Source organism: Bos indicus x Bos taurus, unplaced genomic scaffold, assembly GCF_003369695.1.
Source record: "Bos indicus x Bos taurus breed Angus x Brahman F1 hybrid unplaced genomic scaffold, Bos_hybrid_MaternalHap_v2.0 SuperScaffold_100136, whole genome shotgun sequence".
In the NCBI taxonomy this organism is placed as follows: Eukaryota; Metazoa; Chordata; class Mammalia; order Artiodactyla; family Bovidae; genus Bos; species Bos indicus x Bos taurus.
The window spans coordinates 186,726-210,091 of record NW_020867068.1 but is presented as its reverse complement, the minus strand read 5'-3'; the positions used below and the strand labels follow the sequence as shown (position 1 = coordinate 210,091).

Sequence of the window (23,366 nt, the reverse complement as noted above, 5' to 3'; positions counted from 1 at the left end):
AACAATGATGTTTATAAAGTATATGAAACAGTAAATCCTCAACTCACAGCTATTTTTATTTTCCATTCCAAATCCAAAGACTGCTATTTTAGTTATGGGATGCTTTCACGGATCTGATGGTTACTGTAGCCTTTGTTATACTCCATTTATATGCGAGGGCATCCCATCTCTCAAACCTTGTGAATCTGTCCACTTGAGGCTGTATTCATAATGCAGTTCACTTTAAGATACTGTACTTTGTTTAATGCCTATTAAAAGATTAATGAAATGTATTGTATTTGCATTTCTAAAGTGTTTAAAAAATTAAATTTTAAGTTCTTATAAATTATCAAGCATTGCAACAAACTGTCACACTTCTGTCATTCCCACCTAAAACTGAAAATTCCCCTTATAAAATATAATGAGTTAGTAATGTCAACAACAAAAAAACTCACAATGTGAGAATTGTGAGTTGTTTCATATGGGGCAAAATGAGGACTGTGGCCCACGAGACAGCATTTCAGATCGCTCTGAGAAACTATTCCAAAGAGTAGAGGGTCAGTGTTAGATGTGATTGTAAAGCGGGATATGTGCAGTCAAGTACACCTTTTGGCAGAGGCTTATTGCTAATCATGAAGAACAGATATTGCTGTTAATGGTTTTAGTGCTTTTCTAGATATGAGGAGATGCAAGTATTGGGCTAGATATGAGAAGATACAAGAATCAGGCTCACAAAAATCTTCTCCTAAAAGTATCTAAGTATCTGAAGATGTATTCTGCCATTTTTTCCCAGGGCACATAGTGTCTCATTCTGAGTCTTCACCCTGTACTCCTTTTAGGATGTGTTGAAGGTCAGTGGCTGAAGTGATTTGTGACCTAGTTCTCATAGAAGTAGAAGGCAAGTGCCAATTTTTAGTAGGCACTAATACTGAAATGGCTCAAAGTGTTTTGACCAAAATGATCTTTCTACCATTTATATTATTAATCCAATTGTTTTTTGAGAGCACTAATTTTTTTTTTTGGCTTTGAGTATTTTAGATATTAGCCAATTCTAATAACTACTCATCTCAGTGGCATTTATGTGTTTTAGACAATGTGAGAGAAATTGGAAAATTTACTATTCATTCAAATTTGAATAAAGTAGAAAGTTGGACAAGGACAAAATATTAATAATATTTTCATTAAAATATGTAAAGTCTTTATAGTCAGAGAACTCATTTTCACCAACTCTGAAGTGGTGATTTTTAAAGTTGTTGCTTTTGCAGAATGTAAAGTTGTTCATTGTATGAAGTAATGAATCTTTTGGTCTCAGGCGACTCAGCCTGCAGCAGCTTGAAGAAGGATTTTGGTTCCCTGGACAGAGATTGAAGTCAGGCTGAGGCAGAGAAAGCTCTGAATCCCAGGCACCAGGCCTCAAGGGCCAGTAGCCAGTGACAAGGCCCTGGACTTCTGACTTTGTATAAATGAATTTACACAAGCAGATGGACAGTAGTGAAACAAAGTGCTCAGTAGGAGGGAAAATGATAACGTGTAGATAGTCACATGGGCAGGCTCAGAAAAAGAGTGGTACACTTGTGATAGGTAAAATCACTTATATGGGGCATTTTTTCTGGGTTTCCTTTGGACAATCATCTTGTTTTATCTGACTCGGAGTCTGTACTTGGTTTATCTCAAGGTCCTCCCATGTGTGTGCATGCATCCCTTAGGTAAGATGGATCCTGGAGAAGAGGCTTATGGGTAGGTTGACATCACCTACAGTGGCGTGGTGACCCCTCCCTTTTTGACCCTCAAGGAACATTTCTGCACACGTGTAGGTAGGAAGGTCTTCTTAACCTTGAGAATGAGAAAATGTGGCCTGTTTATCTTTTATCTGGGCAGAGCTCAGCTTCTCCTCCCTCCTGCTATTGTCTTCTTCTTGGAGTATCTGTCCAGAGAGGACAAACTCCAGCCGGGCAGCCTGGGGCCCATCTGTCTGCTGCCCCAATTTCATACTTATTTACTTAGTCTTTGGCATGAGATAGACCTGTGTTTTAAAATTGTGTTTGTTTTTTTTTTCTTCTTCAATGTCAAGGGGAGTAGTTATATATTCTATGTTTAAGTAAAATTGCACATTAAGGGCATCTAAATTGGCATGCCAAATTATAGGACATTTTAATAATTAGGTGGATGTGACAGATTCAATTATTCTTCAATTCTTTTGAGAAAGATGCCTTTAGCAGTGATGCACAGTAGTTAAAAAAGGTTAGTGGGAAAATGGCCTTTATGAGACTTGATGAACAATTCCCACTAAATGACATAGGATGGATTAAGTACAATACCTAGATGTGAAACACAACCTGTGTCTTGCTTAGAGTTTCAGGTTATTTTCTTAAGATACATTTACTCTAGTAGTGGTAGTGGTAGTAGTCACTCAGTCATGCCTGATTCTTTGCAACCGCATGGACTGCAGCTCGCCAGGTTCCTCTGTCCATGGGATTTCTCCAGGCAAGAATACTGGAGTGGGTAGGTATTCTCTTCTCTGGGGGATCTTCACAACCCAGGAATGGAACCTGGGTCTCCTACGTTGGAAGCATTTTCTTTACTGTCTAAGCTACCAGGAAACCACTTCACATCAAAACTGTTTTCCTGGGTACATCATGTAGGTCAATTGTTTCAGACTCTTCCTTCCCTCTGAAACTATTAAGCAAAGCCACCAACAGGTAGAAAGACAGAGTTAAGAGCCCCCTCCTCTCCCTTTCAGCATCCAATTAGTGGACATATTAATGAGCAATAAAGTGGCTGAAAAGTAGGCAGTTGGAAAAAGGAAAGAAGCAAGGAAAGATAATTTGTGACAAAAGAGATTTAGAGCCTCAGCAATCCAGACTGGGCTTCCCTGTGTGCTATGCCAGGCTGTGATCACTGGAATTTGGAGCCCAATTTCTTTCTTGCTTCTTTAGTCTTATCCAAAGAGAAAACTGGATTTCTACAGACTTATTCTATGCAAAGCAGCTCTGCTACAGCTGCTTAAGTAGGAGCTCTTTTTGCCAGCCTTTCACTCTCAGAATAATAAACTACAACCACAGCCAAATTCAAGAAGCATCTTAACCTCTCTGACAAGAGATTTAGTGCTGTTTTCAGTTCAGTTCAGTCCGACTCTTTGCGATACCATGGACTGCAGCACGCAGGCCTCCCTGTCCATCACCAATTCCTGGAGTTTACTCAAACTCTTGTCCATTGGGTCAGTGATGCCATCCAACCATCCCATCCTCTGTCATCCCCTTCTAATTCCACTTTCAATCTTTCCCAGCATCAGGGTCTTTTCAAATGAGTCAGTTCTTCACATCAGATAGCCAAAGTTCAGCTTTAGCATCAGTCCTTCCAATGAATATTCAGGGCTTATTTCCTTTAGGTTGGACTGGTTGGAGCTCCTTGCAGTTCCAAGGAACTCTCAAAAGTCTCCTCCAACACCACAGTTCAAAAGCATCGATTCTTCAGTGCTCAGCTTTCTTTATAGTCCAACTCTCATATCCATACATGACTACCGGGAAAATAGTATCTTTGACTAGATAGACTTTAGTTGCAAAGTAATGTCTCTGATTTTAAATATGCTGTAAAGATTGCCCATAACTTTTATTCCAAGGAGCAAGTGTCTTTTAATTTCATGGCTGCAGTCACCATCTGCAGTGATTTTGGAGCCCCCCAAAATTAAGTCTGTCACAGTTTCCATTGTTTCCCCATCTATTTGCCATGAAGTGATGGGACCAGATGCTATGATCTTAGTTTTATGAATGTTGGGTTTTAAGCCAACTTTTTCACTCTTCTCATTCACTTTCATCAAGAAGCTCTTTAGGTCTTCACTTACTGCCATAAGGGTGGTGTAATCTGCATATCTGAGGTTATTGATATTTCTCCCACCAATCTTGACAACAGCTTGTGCTTTATCCATCCCAGCATTTCTTATGATGTATACTGCATATAAGTTAAATAAGCAGAGGCCGCTCGCCTTCTGAGATGATCCACACTCTGTCCCTTGAGTGTGTTTCTGCTATAGCCACTCTTGCCTTTTGAGATGGCCTGCAGTCTGTCTATAGAATCTGTATGTGTGTGTTCAGTCGCTCAGTCATGTCCAACTCTTGGTGACCTCAAGGACTGTGGCCTGCCAGGCTCCTCTGTCCATGGGATTGTCCAGGCAAGAATACTGGATTGGGTTGCAATTTCCTTCTCCAGGGAAACAAAACATAGTAATAGCTAAATCAGTGAATTCTTTGAAAATGAGGACTCAATAAAATTTAGCTGAAATAGAAGAATCTGTCATGAAAACACTGTAAGAAGATAGTTTTCCTAAGATTTTGTGATTCTTGCTACAGTAAGGTGAAGAAGAAATCTGTGGACCAATATTCTAGAACATATTCTTAGGGCTTCCATATAAGTACTGAGAGTGAAGTTTTTGACTAATAACTTTTTTTGGAACACATTCTTATCAAGTATACAATAGAGATACAATAGAATCTTTATCTCTATAAATAAATCCACTTCTTCACTATCACTTTGTCTCTCACTGAATTCTTTCTGAGCTGAGACATAAAGCACCTGAACTTCAGTACGTCCAGACACCAGGTGAGTGATTCTAATTAAAAGACCGTGGGTTCAAGTCCCAGTCGGAGGTTGCACAGTTTCATTAGGATTTTGCCTGGTAAAACAAGGTAATCAAACCATTTACACAGCACAAGGCCTACCACCTAAATAGATTCTCTCCATTTTTCTCCCCCTGCCTCTTTCTAAAATATTGTTTGAGTTACTACAGTATGTTACTGGGATACATTGCATGCTGCTAATGGGTTTCTTTCTGCTGATTAACAGGTTTTGGATTCAGGGACAGTGAAAGAATACAGTCCACCACATGATTTGCTGCAAAACAGTAAGAGCCTATTTTACAAGATGGTGCAACAACTGGGTGAGGCTGAGGCCACTGCCCTCACTGAAAGAGCCAAACAGGTGAGGCTGCTGTAGGGAGTTGTAATTGAAGTTTGTCTCCGGTGTTCACACTCTTCACCTGATCTCCAACAGGCATCTGGTAACAAGCACTCTGTGCCCTTTTCAATCAGAAGCCTCTGGAGACTAAGCGTCATGACTGAGTCTTAATAATACTTTTCAGGCTGAAGGCAGGTCTCCTGAGAATCTGCGGCAGTGCTGGGGGTGGGGTCAGAATGTGTGCAGTCATGTGTGCATGAGAGAGATTTTGTATTGCAGAGTCCAGGTGGTTGAACTCTGGCTTTAGATTCTTACAGAACACTTTGCAGATCCTTTACATTTCATTCTGATAGGTGCTCAGTACATTTTTTTCAAATTTAAATTTATTATTAATTGGATGATAATTGCTTTACGATATTGTGTTTATTTCTGCTGTATATCAACATGAATCAGCCATGGTATGCATAAGTCCCCTCTCTCTTGAGTCTCCCTCCCACCACATTCCATCCTGCTAAGTTGTCACAGAGCAGTGGATTTGAGCTCCCTGCTGCTGCTGCTGCTGCTAAGTCGCTTCAGTCGTGTCTGACTCTGTGCGACCCCATAGATGGCCGCCCGCCAGGCTCAGCCATCCCTGGGATTCTCCAGGCAAGAACACTGGAGTGGGTTGCCATTTCCTTCTCCAGAGCTCCCTGCATGATACTGCAAATTTCCACTGGCTATGTCTGCATCTCCATTGCTGCTCTGCAGATAGGTTTATCAATACCATCTTTCTAGAGTCCATATATATGCACAAATATATATTTGTTTTTCTCTTTCTGACTTACTTCACTCTGTTTAATATGTTCTTGGTTCATCCACCTCATTAGAACTGAGTCAAATGCATTCCTTTTTATGGCTGAGTAATATTGTGTATTATTCACACATCATGAGAGTACATCATGAGAAAAACTGGGCTGGAAGAAGCACAAGCTGGAATCAAGATTGCTGGGAGAAATATCAATAACCTCAGATATACAGATGACACCACCTTTATGGCAGAAAGTGAAGAAGAACTAAAAAGCCTCTTGATGAAAGTGAAAGAGGAGAGTGAAAAAGCTGGCTTAAAGCTCAACATTCAGAAAACTAAGATCATGGCATCTGGTCCCATCACTTCATGGTAAATAGATGGGGAAACAGAGGAAACGGTGTAAGACTTTATTTTTTGGGGCTCCAAAATCACTGAAGATGGTGATTGCAGCCATGAAATTAAAAGACACTTACTTCTTGAAAGGAAAGTTATGACCAACCTAGACAGCATATTAAAAGCAGAGACATTACTTTGTCAAAAAAGTTCCGTCTAGTCAAGGATATGGTTTTTCCAGTAGTCATGTATGGATTTGAGAGTTGGACTGTGAAGAAAGCTAAGTGCTGAAGTATTGATGCTTTTGAACTGTGGTGTTGGAGAAGACTCTTGAGAGTCCCTTGGACTGCAAGGAGATCCAACCAGTCCATCCTAAAGGAGATCAGTCCTGGGTGTTCATTGGAAGGACTAATGTTGAAGTTGAAACTCCAATACTTTGGCCACCTCATGCGAAGAGTTGACTCATTGGAAAAGACCCTGATGCTGGGAGGGATTGAGGGCAGGAGGTGAAGCGGACGACAGAGGATGAGATGGCTGGATGGCATCACCGACTCGATGGACATGAGTTTGGGTAACCTCCTGGAGTTGGTGATGGACAGGGAGGCCTGGTGTGCTGTGGTTCATGGGGTCGCAAAGAGTCAGACACAACTGAGCGACTGAACTGAACTGAATATTGTGTGTATGTACCACAACCCCTGTATTCATTCATCTGTTGATGGACATCTAGGTTGCTTTCATGTCCTAGCTATTGTAAATAGTGCTGCAGAGAACACTGTGGTACTTGTGTCTTTTTCAATGATGAAACCGTACCTCAGGGTGTATACCCAGTAGTGGGATTGTTGGGTCATATGGTAGTTTATTCCTAGTTTTTGAGGAATCTCCATACTGTTCTCCATAGTGGCCATATCAGTTTACATTCCCACCAAGAGTGCAAGAGATTTCCCTTTGGTTCACACCCTCTCCAGCATTTGTTTGTAGATTTTTTGATGCTGGCCATTCTGAACAGTGTGGTGTGATACATGACTGTACTTTTGATTTGCATTTCTCTAATAATGAGAGATGTTAAGCATCTCTTCATATGTTTATTAGCAATTTGTATGTCTTCTTTAGAAAAGTCTCTGTTTAGGTTTTCTGCCCAATTTTTGATTGGGTAGTTTATTTTTTTGTTATTGAGCTGAATGAGCTGCTTATATATTTTGGAGGATAATCCTTTGTTAGTTGTTTCTTTTGTTATTATTTTCTCCCATTCTGAGGGTTGTCTTTTCACCTTGCTTATAGTTTCCTTCACAGTGCAAAAGCTTTTAAGTAGGTGCCATTTGTTTTCTTTTGCTTTTATTTCCATTACTCGAAGAGGCTCTTGTCAAAGAGTGTTCTGCCTATGTTTTTCTCTAAGAGTTTTTATAGTTTCTGGTCCTACATTTAGGTCTTTAATCCAATTTGAGTTTCTTTTTAATGTATGGTGTTAGGGAGTGTTCTAATTTCATTCTTTTATGTGTAGATGTCCAGTTTCCCAGCACCACTTATTGAAGAAACTGTCTTTTCTCCATTGTATATTCTTGCCTCCTTTGTTAAAGATAAAGTGCCCACAGGTGCCTGGGTTTATCTCTGAGCTTTCCATCCTCTTCCACTGGTCTGCATTTCTGTTTTTGTGCCAGTACTCTGCTGTCTGATGACTTTAGCTTTATAGACTGAAGTCAGGAAGGTTGATCCCTCCAGTTCCATTCTTCTTTCTCAAGATTGTTTTGGCTCTCAGGACATTTTGGATGTAAGTGCTATCAAGGAACAGCTAGTTGACAAGTCTAGACAGCATATGGAAAAGCAGAGACATCATTTTGCCCACAAAAGTCCATATAGTCAAATTATAGCTTTTCCAATTGTTATGTATGGACGTGAGAGTTAGTCCATAAAGAAGGCTGAGCCCTAAAGAATTAATGCTTTTGAATTGTGGTGCTGGAGAAGACTTTTAGAGAGCTCCTTGGCCTGCAAAGAGATTAAACCAGTCAATCCTAAAGGAGATCAATCCTGAATATTCATTGGAAAGACTGATATTGAAGCTGAAGCTCCAATAATTTGGCCACCTGATGTGAAAATCCAACTCTTTCGAAAAGACTGATGCTGGGAAAGATTGAATGCAAAAGGAGAAGAGAGGCAGATTACATGATGGTTAGATAGCATCACCGACACAATGGATTGAGCAAACTCCAGGAGACAGTGGAGGACAGAGGGGCCTGGCATGCTATAGTCCATGTGGTCACAAAGAGTCAGACATAAACTAGCAACTGAACAACAACAACACACAAATGTAGCTTACCAATAAATATTGTTAAATCAGTTGCAAGATTGTTAGGCCAGGAATCAACAAGCTTTTTAATTCTATGACCTATGCCTCTTTTTATACAAATATTACAGTTGATTTGAAACACTGAAAGAACAGATTTCTAATTCTGTGTCTGCTACAAACTAGCATAACATTAATTATGTGTTAGAGCCACTATATATGTGACTTTTGTGGGCAAAGTGATGTCTCTGCTTTTCCATATGCTGTCTAGGTTTGTCATATCTTTCCTTCCAAGGAGCAAGCATCTTTAATTTCCTGGGTGTACTCACTGTCCACAGTGATTTTGGAGCCTAAGAAAACAAAGTCTGTCACTGCTTCCACTTTTACTCTTCCTATTTGCAATGAAGTGATGGGACAGGATGCCATGATCTTAGTGTTTTAATAATGAGTGGCAAGGTATATGGTTATGTATATAGGGCCACCTTCCTCTTAAGGCACTTCCTCATCTTAAATACAGGTGTTGAAGCCAATATCTTATGTTATTGGGACCCATCTAGAATTCAGTAATCTATTTCTCACTACTCAATGTTTGATTATATGTAATGAAAACACATTTTTAAATTGAGGATTTTGACACATAGTTGGGGATATATCCCTCTGATGTGAAATGCCTAAGGTCAAAATAACAAAAGGGTTTGTGGGATTTCTGGCTGTTTTTTGACTAGGTTTACAGGGACTCACAAATGCTTGTCATATCTTAGGAGGGAAGCTCTAAATGGGAGACACTATAGTGGATGAAAGTGCTCTGTGAATTTCAGGCATAAAAAATATAGGGCTCCAAGTGCAGTTTCCCTACATTTGCATAAAATGTAAGTACTTCTGAAAAGCTCAGAACACAATCTTTGTTGTCCCCAATCTAGGCTTGAAGAAGCCAAATTTGTCAACTCTTCCAACAGCTCTGTGATCATGGACAATTTCCTACCCTCTGAACAGTGGAAAGTACAGATCTTCTTCTAAGGAGAAAGAATAAGAAGAAACATTGACAGAGGGAATATAGGCTATTTTCTATTTATTTTTATGTTTTTAAGCTGTCACCTCAGTTATCACATTTGTACAATGAGACCTCAGTTATCACATTTGTACAGTTGATTACTATCACCTCACCTTTGCTAGAAAGATTCTACGTGACCTGAATGCTACTCTTTGAGCACCTTTCTCACATCATATACAGTGCTTAGTGCTCTCACACACCTCATCTCTGAGAAAATGCTTTGTATACCTTTAGACACCATCCAGACTATAGAATTAAGGTATTGTGAATTCATGACTTATTCTGGTGACAACTTCCATCTTCCAGAAGATACAGGAAGCATAAGGGGGTAACTGGAACTAATTATTTTTGTTTGTTTTGGGGGTTGAATCTGAACTTTACTGGTGGGACACAAATTTAAAATCAGAGCAGCACATTTGAGGAACAAGTCACTGCATACAACATTAAAGAGTAGAAATGCAACTGTAGAGGCATTTCACACACAGAAAGTAATAAAACAAAGACTTAGCAAGCAGATGGTATCATCACAGGAAAGGAGATCTCTAGAGTGCTAATAGAGGTTTTGGTAGAGCAAACAGACCAACTCTCTAACTGGATGTAATACTAAACAACAAAGACTTATGGAGAAAATGATATTAGTATCATGTAGGATTTTTCTTCACAAATTAGAAAACAGAGGTGACCTACACTTTTTCCCAGTAGGTCTTTCTAGATCCAATGAACAATATTCCACCCTTTCTCCCCTCCAACTCTCATATTTCATAGCTTTCCTTCCAAGGAGCAAGCATCTTTTAATTTCTTGACTGTAGTCATTGTCCACAGTGATTTTGGAACCCAAGAAAATCTGTCACTGCTTCCACTGTTACCCTGTCTATTTGCAATGAAGTGATGGGATAGGATGTGATTATCTTACTGTTTTTAATGTTGAGTGGCAAGCCAGCTTTTCACTCTCCTTTTTCACCCTCATCAAGAGGTTCTTTTAGCTTGTCTCCACTTACTGCCATTAGAATAGTATCATCTGCCTATCTGAGGTTGTTGTTATTTCTCCCAGCATTCGTGATTCCAACTTGTGACTCACCCAACCTGGCATTTCACATGATCTACCCTGCATTTAAGTTAAATAAACAGAGTGACAATATACAGCCTTGATGTACTCCTTTCCCAGTTTTGACCCAGTCCATTTTTCCATGTCTGGTTCTAACTGTTTCTTCTGGACCTGCATACAGGTTTCTCAGGAGGCAGGTTAAGTGGACTGGTACTTCCATCTCTTAAAGAATTTTCTACAGTTTGTTGTGATCCACACAGTCAAAGGCTTTAGTGTAGTCAATGAAGCAGAAGTAGATGTTTTACTGGAACTCCCTTGCTTTCTCCATGATCCAACAAATGTTGGCAATTTGATCTCTGGTTCCTCTACCTTTTCTAAACCCATCTTGTATGTCTGTAAGTTCTTCGTTTATGTACTACAGAAGCCTAGCTTAAAGGATTTTGAACATAACCTTGCTAGCATGGGAAATGAGTGCAACTGTGCAGTAATTTGAACATTCTTTGGCATTGATCTTCTTTGGGATTAGAATGAAAATTGACCTTTCCCAGTCTTGTGGCAGCTGCTGGTTTCCAAATTTGCCCTATTGAGGGCATTACTTGAGCACAAGTATCTTTTAAGATTTTAAATAGCTCAGCTGGAATCCCATCACCTTCACTGGTTTTGATCATAGTAATGCTTCCTAAAACCCACCGACTTCACACTCCAGGATATCCAGTTCTAGGTGAGTGACCAAACCATTGTGATTATCTGTAATGTTAAGACCTTTCTTGTATAGTTCTGTGTATTCTTGCCACTTCTTAATCTCTTCTGCTTCTGTTAAGTCCTTGAGTTTTCTGTCCTTTATCATGCCCATCCTTGCATGAAATGTTTGCTTGATAGCTCCAATTTTCTTGAAAGAGATCTCTAGTCTTTCCCATTCTATTCTTTTCCTCCCTTTCTTTGCATTGTTCATTTAAGAAGATGTTCTTTTCTCTCCTTGTTATCCTGTGGAAACTCTGCATTCAGTTGTGTATATCTTTCCCTTTCTCCTTTGCCTTGTGCTTTTCTTCTTTCCTTGGCTATCTGTGAAGCCTCCTCAGACAACCACGTTGCCTTCTTGCATTTCTTATTCTTTGGGATGGTTTTGGTCACTCCCTCCCATACACTGTTACAGAACTCTGTTCAAAGTTCTTCAGATGCTCTGTCTACCAGATCTTATCCTTTGAATCTATTCATCACCTCCACCGTATAATTATAAGAGATTTGATTTAGGTAATAGCTGAGAAGAAATGCAAAAAAGCAAAATGGCTTTCTGGGGAGGCCTTACAAATAGCTGTGAAAAGAAGAGAAACCAAAAGCAAAGGAGAAAAGGAAAGATATACGCATCTGAATGCAGAGTTCCAAAGAATAGCAAGAAGAGATAAGAAAGCCTTCTTCAGCAATCAATGCAAAGAAATAGAGGAAAACAACAGAATGGGCAAGACTAGGGTCTCTTCAAGAAAATTAGAGATACCAAGGGAATATTTCATGCAAAGATGGGCTCGATAAAGGACAGAAATGGTATGGACCTAACAGAAGCAGAAGATATTAAGAAGAGGTGTCAAGAATACACAGAAGAACTGCATAAAAAGATCTTCATGACCCAGATAATCACGATGGTGTGATCACTGACCTAGAGCCAGACATCCTGGAATGTGAAGGCAAGTGGGCCTTAGAAAGCATCACTACGAATAAAGCTAGTGGAGGTGATGGAATTCCAGTTGAGCTACCCCAAATCCTGAAAGATGATGCTGTGAAAGTGCTGCAATCAATATACCAGCAATTTGGAAAAGTCAGCAGTGGCCACAGGACTGGAAAAGGTCAGTTTTCATTCCAACCCCAAAGAAAGGCAATGCCAAAGAATGCTCAAACTACCACACAATTGCACTCATCTCACATGCTAGTAAAGTAATGCTCAAAATTCTCCAAGCCAGGCTTCAGCAATATGTGAACCGTGAACTTCTTGATGTTCAAGTTGATTTTAGAAAAGGCAGAGGAACCAGAGATCAAATTGCCAACATCTGCTGGATCATGGAAAAACCAAGAGAGTTCCAGGAAAACATCTATTTCTGCTTTATTGACTATGCCAAAGCCTTTGACTGTGTGGATCACAATAAACCATGGAAAATTCTGAAAGAGATGGAAATACCAGAACACCCGATCTGCCTCTTGAGAAATTTATATGCAGGTCAGAAAGCAACAGTTAGAACTGGACATGGAACAACAGACTGGTTCCAAATAGGAAAAGGAGTTCATCAAGGCTGTATATTGTCACCCTCTTTATTTAACTTCTATGCAGAGTACATCATGAGAAACGCTGGACTGGAAGAAACACAAGCTGGAATCAAGATTGGCGGGAGAAATATCAATAACCTCAGATATGCAGATGACACCACCCTTATGGCAGAAAGTGAAGAGGAACTCAAAAGCCTCTTGATGAAAGTGAAAGTGGAGAGTGAAAAAGTTGGCTTAAAGCTCAACATTCAGAAAGCGAAGATCATGGCCTCTGGTCCCACCACTTCATGGGAAATAGATGGGGAAACAGTTGAAACAGTGTCAGACTTTATTTTTCTGGGCTCCAAAATCACTACAGATGGTGACTGCAGCCATGAAATTAAAAGAAGCTTACTCCTTTGAAGGAAAGTTAAGACCAACCTAGATAGCATATTCAAAAGCAGAGACATTACTTTGCCAACAAAGGTTCATCTAGTCAAGGCTAAGGTTTTTCCTGTGGTCATGCATGGATGTGAGATTTGGACTGTGAAGAAGGATGAGCGCCGAAGAATTGATGCTTTTGAACTGTGGTGTTGGAGAAGACTCTTAAGAGTCCCTTGAACTGCAAGGAGACCCAACCAGTCCATTCTGAAGGAGATCAGCCCTGGGGTTTCTTTGGAAGGAATGATGCTAAAGCTGAAACTCCAGTACTTTGGCCACCTCATGCGAAGAGTTGACTCATTGGAAAAGACTCTGATGCTGGGAGGTATTGGGGGCAGGAGGAGAAGGGGATGACAGAGGATGGATGGCATCACTGACTCGATGGACATGAGTCTGAGTGAACTCCAAGAGTTGGTGATGGACAGGGAGGCCTGGCGTGCTGTGATTCATGGGGTCACAGAGTCGGACATGACTGAGCGACTGATCTGATCTGATCTGAATAGCTTAGTGATTTTCTCTACTTCCTTCTATTTAAGTTTGAATTTTGCAATAAGCAGCTGATGACCTGAATCACAGTCAGCTCCAGTTCTTGTTTTGCTGACCGTGTAGAGTTTCTCCATCTTTGGCTGCAAAGAATATAATCATCTGATTTCAATTTTGACCAGCTGGTGATGTCCATGTGCACAGTCAGCTGCTGGGCTATTGGAAAAGGGTGTTTGCTATGACCAATATGTTCTCTTGGCAAAACTTTGTTAGCCTTTGTCTTGCTTCATTTTGTACTCCAAGGCCAAACTTGCCTATTACTTGAGGTATCTCTTGAGTTCCTATCTTTGCATTCCAGTCACCTATGATGAAAAGGATATCTTTTTTTTTTAAAATGTTAGTTCTAGGTCTTGTAGGTCTTCATAGAACCAGTCAGCTTCAGCTTCTTTGGCATCAGTTGTTGGGTCATAGACTTGGATTACATGTTGAATGATTTGCTTTGGAAATGAATCAAGATCATTGCTATTTTTGAGATTGCACCCACGTACTACCTTTTGGACTCTTTTGTTGACCACGAGGGCTACTACATTTCTTTTAAGGGATTCTTGTCCACAGTTGTAGATATAATGGTCATCTGAGTTAGATTCACCTGTTCCTTTCCAGTTTAGTTCACTGACTTCTAAAATGTTGATATTCACTCTTGCCATCTCCTGTTTGACCACTTTGAATTTACCTTGATTTATGGGCCTAACATGCCAGGTTCCTATGCAATATTGTTCTTTATAGCATCAAACTTCACTTTCCCCGGCAGATGCATCCACTACTGAGCATCGTTTCCACTTTGGCCCAGCACTTCATTCATTCTGGAGCTATTAGCAATTGTCTTCCCCTACTCCCCAGTAGCTTATTGGACAGCTTCCAACCTGAGGGGCTTATCTTCTGGTGTCATACTTTTTGCCTTTTCATACTGTTCATGGGGTTCTCCAGGCAAGAATACTGGAGTGGGTTGCCATTTCCTTCTCCAGGAAATATACACAAACTACATTCGTGTGTTGTTGTTGTTCAGTCAGTCATGTCCGACTATTTGTGTAGTTCTTTATAATTTATTTTACATAGTTCTTACATGTATGATTTCACTTTATTCTCATGATAGTCTTTTATTTTTAATTCCACATAATGGATGAGGTGACTGGGTCAAGGGTTCACTGAAGGTCAGAGAGCTGGTCCAGGGAGCACATTATCTGTGTATTTTATAGATCTTACACTACTTTATTATTATTGTTATTCCTTTTGCTTTCCTTTGGATTAAGTGATTTTTTCTAGGTCATGTATTAATATTTGCAGGGCATCACTTCAAGCTACAGGGGATTCTATCTATTTAGTACAGAAGCTTCTTATAACCAAAAGAGAGAGAGAGAGACAGGATAAGCAAGCTAGGGAAAAACTGAGAATGAATATTCCCTAGCCTGCAGAGATGGGTGGTTACAATGATGCTTGCATTTCAGAATTTCTCTTCTCCAAGGTCCTTGACAGTGTATATGCTTCACACAAACATAGTGGTTTTTTATGATACCTCATTGAAATACCTTAGAATTCACCAGTTAGTTGGAGAACTGCTCACTCATGATAGCTGAGATCTGTTTCCCTTAGGTAGCCTCTGTTTGTCTTGCCACAGCTGATTGTATCCTGTTGTCTAAGGCAGCCTGTTGAGATCCTTTTGTCTTTTGAAGTTTCAAATGACTCCTGATTTCTTCAAGGATTACCCTTATTTTTTATCTACCAATATCCTTGCTGTTTTTGGTGATTTCTGAGAGGATAAGGGGAGGGAAAATTCACTATTCAATTAATCAAAAAGCAGAAATCTTAACTCTCTAGTACTCTTTAACTTTGATAATATACCTGCCAGTATGTACACAAAGTTGCATGCGTATTAAGTTGCTTCAGTTGTGTCCAATTCTTTGTGATGCCATGGACTATAATCTGCCAGGCTCCTCTGTCTATGGGATTTTCCAGGCAAGACTACTGGAGTGGATTGCCATTTCCTTCTACAGGGGAATTTTCCAGACTCAAGGATTGAACCCACATCTCCTGAGGCTCCTGCATTGGCAGGCAGATTCTTTAACATTAGCACTACCTGGGAAGACTGTACACAAAGTTAGACTTGCTTTAAAGATGAGAAATTTAACCTAGAGTAATGGAAGCAAAAGCAAAAGTAAAAAAATGGGACCTAAGCAACTTAAAAGCTTTTGTAGAGTAAAGGAAACCATAAACAGAGTGAAAAGACAACCTATGGAGTGGGAGAAAATAGTTGTAAACTATGAGACTGACAACAGCTTAATTTCCAAAATATATGAAAAGTTCTTACAACTCATAAACAAAAAAAGCATACAACTCAATAGAAAAATGGGCATAAGAACTAAACATATTTCTTCAAAGAAAACGTACAGATGGCCAATAGCCACATGAAAAGATGCTCAACGTCATTAATGATTAAGGAAATCGAATTCAAAACTATAATGAGGTATCACCTCACACTGGTCAGAATGGACATCATTTAGAAGTCTACAAATAATAAATGATGAAGAGGGTATGGAAAAAAAGGTACCTCCTTATATTGTTGATGTGATTACAAATTGGTGCAGTCACAGTATGGAATTGCAGAACAGTATGGAAATTCCAGATTGCAGAACAGTCTGGAAATTCCTCAAAAAACTAAAAATAGAGTTGCCATATTATCCAGCAATCCCACTCCTGGGAATATCCCCAGACAAAACTATAATTCAAAAAGATACATGCATCCTTGTGTTCATAGCAGCAGTACTAAGAACAGATAAGATGTGAAAGCAACCTAAATGCCTGCTGGCAGATGAATGGGTAAAGAAGATACAGTATGTGTATATACATATACATACATCTTCTTTATTTATTCATCTAGGTTTGTGATACATACATGTGTCTACATGCATATACTGTATATACACATACAATGGAATATTATTCAGCCATGAAAGAGAATGAAATAATGCCATTTGCAGTAACATGGATGGATCTAGAGATTATCATACTGTGTGAAGCAGAGAAAGACAAAAATCATATAGCACTTATATGTGTAATTAATTAAAAAAAACAAATGAACTTATTTATAAAACTCACAGAAATAGAAAACAAACTTAAGGTTAATAAAAGGGAAAGGAGAGGGAGGGATAAATTAGAAGCTTAAGATTATCAGATACATACATTCACATATAAAATAGACAATGACCTACTGTATAACATCAGGAACTATATTCAATATGTTGTAATAACCTACAATAGAAAAGAATCTGAAAAAGAATGTGTGTGTATAAGTGAATCACTTTGCTGTACGCTAGAAACTAAAACACTGTAAATAAGCTATATACTTCAGCGAAATAATTATTTAGCCAATTAATTAAAAGGAGAGGAGTTTGAGGGTTATTGAGATTGAACTAGGGCCATGTAGCTCAGTAAGAACGAATGGGCAGAGTCTTGAGCCATAATTCTCTATATATTGAACCATTGATTCAGTATATTCAATATATTGATTCCTTTATCCATGCAGGAAAGCTTTTATTGCTCTACTGCTTTTAGTGATATCTAATTCCATGATAGTAGCTTTGTTTACAAGCTGGAGTATAAATACTAAATTTCAACCTATACTGGAGGAACTATAATGAGTCAAACCCAAGAGAAGAACCGAAAATGACTCAAGAAACCCAATATTGGATCCTTTGTTCTGCTTGCCTTGAATTTGAACTTTTTTGACATCATCTTTTTTAATCTTCACAACCATGCTGAGCTGGCAATATTATCCTTTAGATGGAGAAACTGAGGTAGGAGAACCTAAATGACTTCTTAAAGTCCCAGGTTAGAAAGTTTTAGTAATCTTTTATCATATTAAGTGAATTAATTGTGTCTTAACTTCTACTCTGGGCTTCTGTAAAGATAAGATCAAATGATTAACAAAAGAGCTTTCCAGATGTTTTGCTTTCATCCCATAAATCATGTGATATTGCTACTTTCTGTAGACTAAGGGGCCACATCTCTGAGCAGCATTGTAATCACACCCAATGCTTAGCTCAGCCTGTTTTCAACCTGCAGTTTGTAGCCATCTCTTAGTTCCTATGAGGTAGGTCACTGTCTTGTTTCACCAATGAGGCAGCTGGTGCAGAGTGAGCTTAAGTGATCTTTCTAGGGTCAGCAGTGGTCCAAGGAGAGAGAGGTGAGACTGGGCTTCTCCACCTCAGGCTCAGTAGAGACCATGAGGTCTCTGCTAACAAGTGTTCAGTCACCTCAATGCCCTTCGTAACCTGCTCTTGGAAAAGATGCCTTCTCTCACTCCTGCTGTCAGCCAGAGTGTGGTCTACACCAGGACAACAGATGGGAGAGAGGAAGGTCAAATCAAGAATTTTATACACAGGAACGAGGGATGGTATGGGGAGGGAGGAGGGAGGAGGGTTCGGGATGGGGAACACATGTATACCTGTGGCGGATTCATTTTGATATTTGGCAAAACTAATACAATTATGTAAAGTTTAAAAATAAAATAAAATTGGAAGAATAAAAAAATAAATAAAATAAAATAAACTGTATTTGAAACCTCTAAAATAAATAAATAAATAAATATTTTAAAATTAAAAAAAAAAAAAAAAGAATTTTATACACAGGAAGCTTGTTTTCATTATTTAGTTTCAAGTATTTTAGACCATGAAGTGAAGATCATTTTGGTTAAAAGTTGCTGCTAATAACATTTTTAAAAATAAAAAATTATGTTGAGAAGGGCTATAGGGAAAGGAGCCAGCTAATTTTTGGAGGACTGTCAACCGGGAGAAAATGAATTCTATTTCCATGTGTGGGTTTTTTTTTTTTTTTCATGTGTTTTTTGGCTGTTTTTAGTTTCACAAAGAGAGTACATAAATATATAACCATACAAGAATGGGTAGCTTAAAAAAATGGAGGAGGGAGATGATATGCAATTAGCCCCCAAAAGCCTGACTTTTAAATCCTTGCATTTTGAATCAAAATAGTCTCAGATTTCACCCAGTGGAATCCAAGTACTTTTGGAGAATTTTATTTTTCTCCTTAAGTGGTCTTTTAATATATAGACCACTTAATATATAGTGGTCTATATATACTGGTCTTTTAATATATAATTTCATATGTAGTGCTGTTTTGAGGGTAGCAAGTATGCAAGCAAGAAGAGGAAAAGAAAGTACACCTAATATGAAGGTAGGGGTCTCAGAACTTTGGTATTCATGTATGAAGTCCATTATCTCTCATGATAACTTTGTTAACAACATCCACAAATGAACTTGGAGTCATCTTTTGTAAAATAGATCTGAAATCATATGACAAGAATGAGTCTCACATAGATGGCACATTTTCTGCTTTAAAGACAGAAGTTTTCACATTCTTCTTTGGGGAAAAAATTACTTTTAAAGTCTTTTCTTCACCCAGACACTTTTACAGATAAGAGCTCACAAGTCTTGACATTATTTCATTTTGTTATGTGCATCTGTCAAGAAACTGAGATAGGATACATCTACTCAAAAGTGATGGTTGTGAAACAGTGAAACTTGACAGCATTTCATTTCTTTGTGTTCTGATTATACATTCATCAGAAAGCCTGTCTCTTCCAGTTCAGCTAGAAATTGGTAGAATTCAAAAAATCAAGCTGGCAAAGAACTGTCCTATTTTGGGTATCATCTTACATTTTAGAGAAGTTGCTTGGTTGAGTCATTGTTAAAGCATTAGATTCTTTTTTCATTCCTGGGACCAATTATTCACAGATCACATTTCTATAGGACCTCTAATAGCTTTTGCCACACAAATTAAATGCCAGGATATTTCATATATGTATATGAAATATATTTCATATATATATATGTGTGTGTCAATATATTTCATATATATATCAATATATTTCATATATCAGAGAAGGCAATGGCGACCCAACTCCAGTACTCTTGCCTGGAAAATCTCATGGACAGAGGAGCCTGGTAGGCTGCAGTCCATGGGGTCGCTGAGTTGGACATGACTGAGCGACTTCGCTTGAAAGAGACACATGTACCCCAATGTTCATTGCAGCACTGTTTATAATAGCCAGGACATGGAAGCAACCTAGATGTCCATCAGCAGATGAATAGATAAGAAAGCCGTGGTACATATACACAATGGAGTATTACTCAGTCACTTTTCACTTTAATGCACTGGAGAAGGAAATGGCAACTCACTCCAGTGTTCTTGCCTGGGGAATCCCAGGGATGGGGGAGCCTGGTGGGCTGCCATCTATGGGGTCGCACAAAGTTGGACACAACTGAAGCAACTTAGCAGCAGCAGCATATTTCATATATGTATATATCCAGCATTTCAATGTTTATCAATCAGAATTTATAAAATACAGGGATTAAAACTGGATATTAACATCCAGATTTATTGAGCTCATTTTATGTGTGAAAATGAGAAACTCTTGTGCAGACGCTGGATTTCCTAGCGTCTTTGTCACTCTGTTTTTAATTTATCTCCAGGTTTTGAGTCAGTAAAGTGATTTTGTTTTTTAATATACTGTAGTAACAAAGCATATCTGTGAATTAGAATGATCAGAACTCTAGTGAATCTACAGGTTATTTGGCATTAAGCCCAGCCCCACTGAGAAGTCTAATGGGACTACTTCCTCCATAGAATAAGCACATCCCTGGTTTTTTAAAATTGTGCCTCCAGTAGCTATGTGATTGTTTAATATGAAGATGTGGACATCTTCCACATGTATTCCAAGTGTGTTGCCTTAGAAAGGAAGACTTTAAAATGCTTTAAACATTTTTTTTTGTTGTTGTTCTTTTTCCCCTTCAGGCACACACCAAAAAGAAATAACCAGACGTTACTCACAGTGGCCATGTGGTTATGAATGCTTCCAATGGACAGCCCTCAGCCTTAATGATTGTTGAGTCAGCACTGTGATTCTACCATGATGTCAAGTCTATTCCAAAGGTGTTTTTCCAATAGTTTTTGCACTGCAAAAACTATATTATACTTTTTTTAAACTAGTCCCAAATATTTACACATGGATGTTAGTTTATTTGGACTTCTTTTCTCCAATTTTGCCCAATGGTTTCAAGCTCTAACAAAATGATTTATTATTTTTATTTATATATTATACTATTTTTTCTTATCCAAATCAGAGTGAAGTCCACCAGTGAAAGCTGTCTACCAGGTTTAGTGCCTTGAGAGACTCCAGAACCAAAACTCATTTTATGAGGTATAAAGAAAGTTGTCACAGATGTCTTTTACTGTTCCTAAAATTATATATTACTTTCCAATTTTATTAGGGGTTCTATTTACTTGAAGACCATGTGAAGTCACCATTTGTTTTACCACTTTCTTTAACAGTGCTACGATCCATTATTGCATATAAATATCTCTGATTAAAATAGAGATATAAAAAAGAAAAAACAAAAAAAAATATACTTTAGTTTATGTGAGATAGGAAAGAGAGGTATCCTCTGCCCAAATTTAAAAGACACTTGATTTAAAAGGTAATATTTGATTATATATTCTAAAACAAAAGGAAGAGAAAATACGCTTTCTCAAAATAGGAGCCCTTCTAGGTGATCACTGTCTTCTAGATGGAGAATTGTATTGTATTCTATATTTTACACTTTTTAAATTTATAACATAAAATTTCGATGATACCATTTTAACATACAATTCACTGCATTAGCCACATTCACAGTGTCATGAGACCATCACCATCTAGTTTATTTTTAGTGATTATTTTAGACCACTCAGTATTAGACCACTATTATTTCTACAGTCATTTTTGGTAAGTTTCATTCTTTGTGAATTAATCTATTTCATGTGAGTTTTCAGCTTGATTGACTTAAAATTATTCATAAAATCTTATATGTTTAATATCTAAGTAGCTATAATTGGGTTCTATTTTGCTTTTTAATTTTCTTTGAGCCTTGTTTTTTTTCTTGAATAATCTTGCTTGATTTTTTCCTATTAATTTTCAAAGAATCAAATTCTGTGCTTGATTGATTCTTTCTGATTTTATGTTATCTAGCTCATCATATTCTTCCATTCCTTCAACTTTTCTTCATTTGAGTTTTTTTCTCCAAATTCTTCAATTGGAAACATATTAATTTTTAAACTTTTTTTTCCCCTATGCAAGTACATAAAACCTACCTTTTTATTCCACCTAAAGGCCCACTTTAGCTGTAGCCTACAAGTTTTGGTAGTGAGCACTGTTCAATAATCACAGTATTATGTATTTTCAAATTATTAATTTGATTTATTATTATATATTTCACTCATGAGTTATTCATCAGTGTAATGTTCTCTAAACTCCAGATACTAATAGCTATTTTTCTTTTATATTAGCTATGTAAATTGCTAACAGTCAACCTTTATTAGCTCATAAAAATAGCAGTTTCTTATGATTTGATGTAATAGTTTTCTTTTGATATTAATATATAACTTAACTTCATTTTGGTCAGAGAACATTAGAGTGAGGATTTTAAATGAAAGGTTTAAAATATTGACACACAAAGTCCTTGTTTCCACCATTTTTGTTTTCTATTCATGGGATTTTAAGATGTTATGTGTATAACCAGAAATTTTCAAATAAAAATCCTTCTCAAATTCTGGAATGTTTTTGATGTATGTTACAGATTGGTTCTTTGGGATATAGACTCAGATGGAGTTTAGTGTTGGGATGTTTATTAGGGGTGTTGTTGGAATTAGCACTCATGGAATTAAGAGTGAAGAAACTGGATAGAGCAGAGGGAAAAAACCAAGCTGGATCATGGGCCAGATGACCTTAGCTGACCCTTCAGGGCTCTGGATTGAAGATGGCCCTTCAGGGCTGTCCTGACATGTCCACTGGCCAGGCCTTTATGCCTCCACCTGGATGGGTCATTTCACACAGGCTGCCCCCCAGAAGCTGTGGAGGCTGAAGATTGCTCACTGGCAGCACTTCCAGCAACTAGGGGGAGAGTCCTTGAAGGGAGGTCAGAACAGCACATCTCCAGGTCTTCACGGCCTGTGTCACAGGTCCAGAGGTAGGTGATGAGGATGTACTGTGGGTGAAACTCTTGCTGACTGATGTGTAAGTCAGAATGATGACTTGGTGATTCTCCTCAGTGCCCTGTGGTGTGAAAAAGAGCAGGAGCCCCATGTAGGGGAGATACTTCATTCTCTAGGATCAAACCAGTTGTTATTTCTCTGGAAAGATCAGTCCTCATGCTAGGTAACTCATATTTCTCTAACACCCTTTCATAGGTGGTCTGTTTTCTTAGTAAATCATGAGCTTCTCACGACTTGCAAGTGGATCCTATTCGCTTTTTAGTTACATCCTCCAGCACAGTGTCTGTCACATAGAGATGCTCAGTAAATGTTTTCTGAATGAATGATGACAAAGAAGAAACCTTCTTTCTAAATATTATAATTCTGAAATGTTAAGAGGTAGCATAGGATAACACAAAACCCAGTTTTTGGAGTCAGTCAAACTGATCTGCATGCCAGTTCTTTCTGTGCCACATGCTAAAAATGTGAGTGCCCAAAGAGTGTCCAGAGTGGGATACTTGAGAGTGAAAGGAAAGCAATAACCAGCAAGATGCCAGAACAATACACTGGTATCGTCCTTGACAAAATGGGCTACGGTCCCCTTAGTTACTCGCCTTTGTGTCTCAACCTCTGAATCTTAGCTTCTTCATCTGGAAAATGAATATAATTCCTGCCCTTGAACCATTGCTTTGGTTGGGATGATGGA

The 23,366-nt window shown here is 38.4% G+C and overlaps 1 protein-coding gene across 1 annotated transcript in view; it reads left to right on the top strand.

Moving 5' to 3' along the window:
• Positions 1-22,237, top strand: part of LOC113888446 (multidrug resistance-associated protein 4-like) — a 392,537-nt gene extending 370,300 nt beyond the window's left edge. Inside the window, 2 exon segments of the mRNA XM_027535574.1 lie at positions 4,819-4,953; positions 20,447-22,237. Of these exon segments, the coding sequence (XP_027391375.1) occupies positions 4,819-4,953; positions 20,447-20,467 (156 nt within the window). The 3' untranslated portion in view covers positions 20,468-22,237.
• The last annotated feature ends 1,129 nt before the right edge of the window (positions 22,238-23,366 follow it).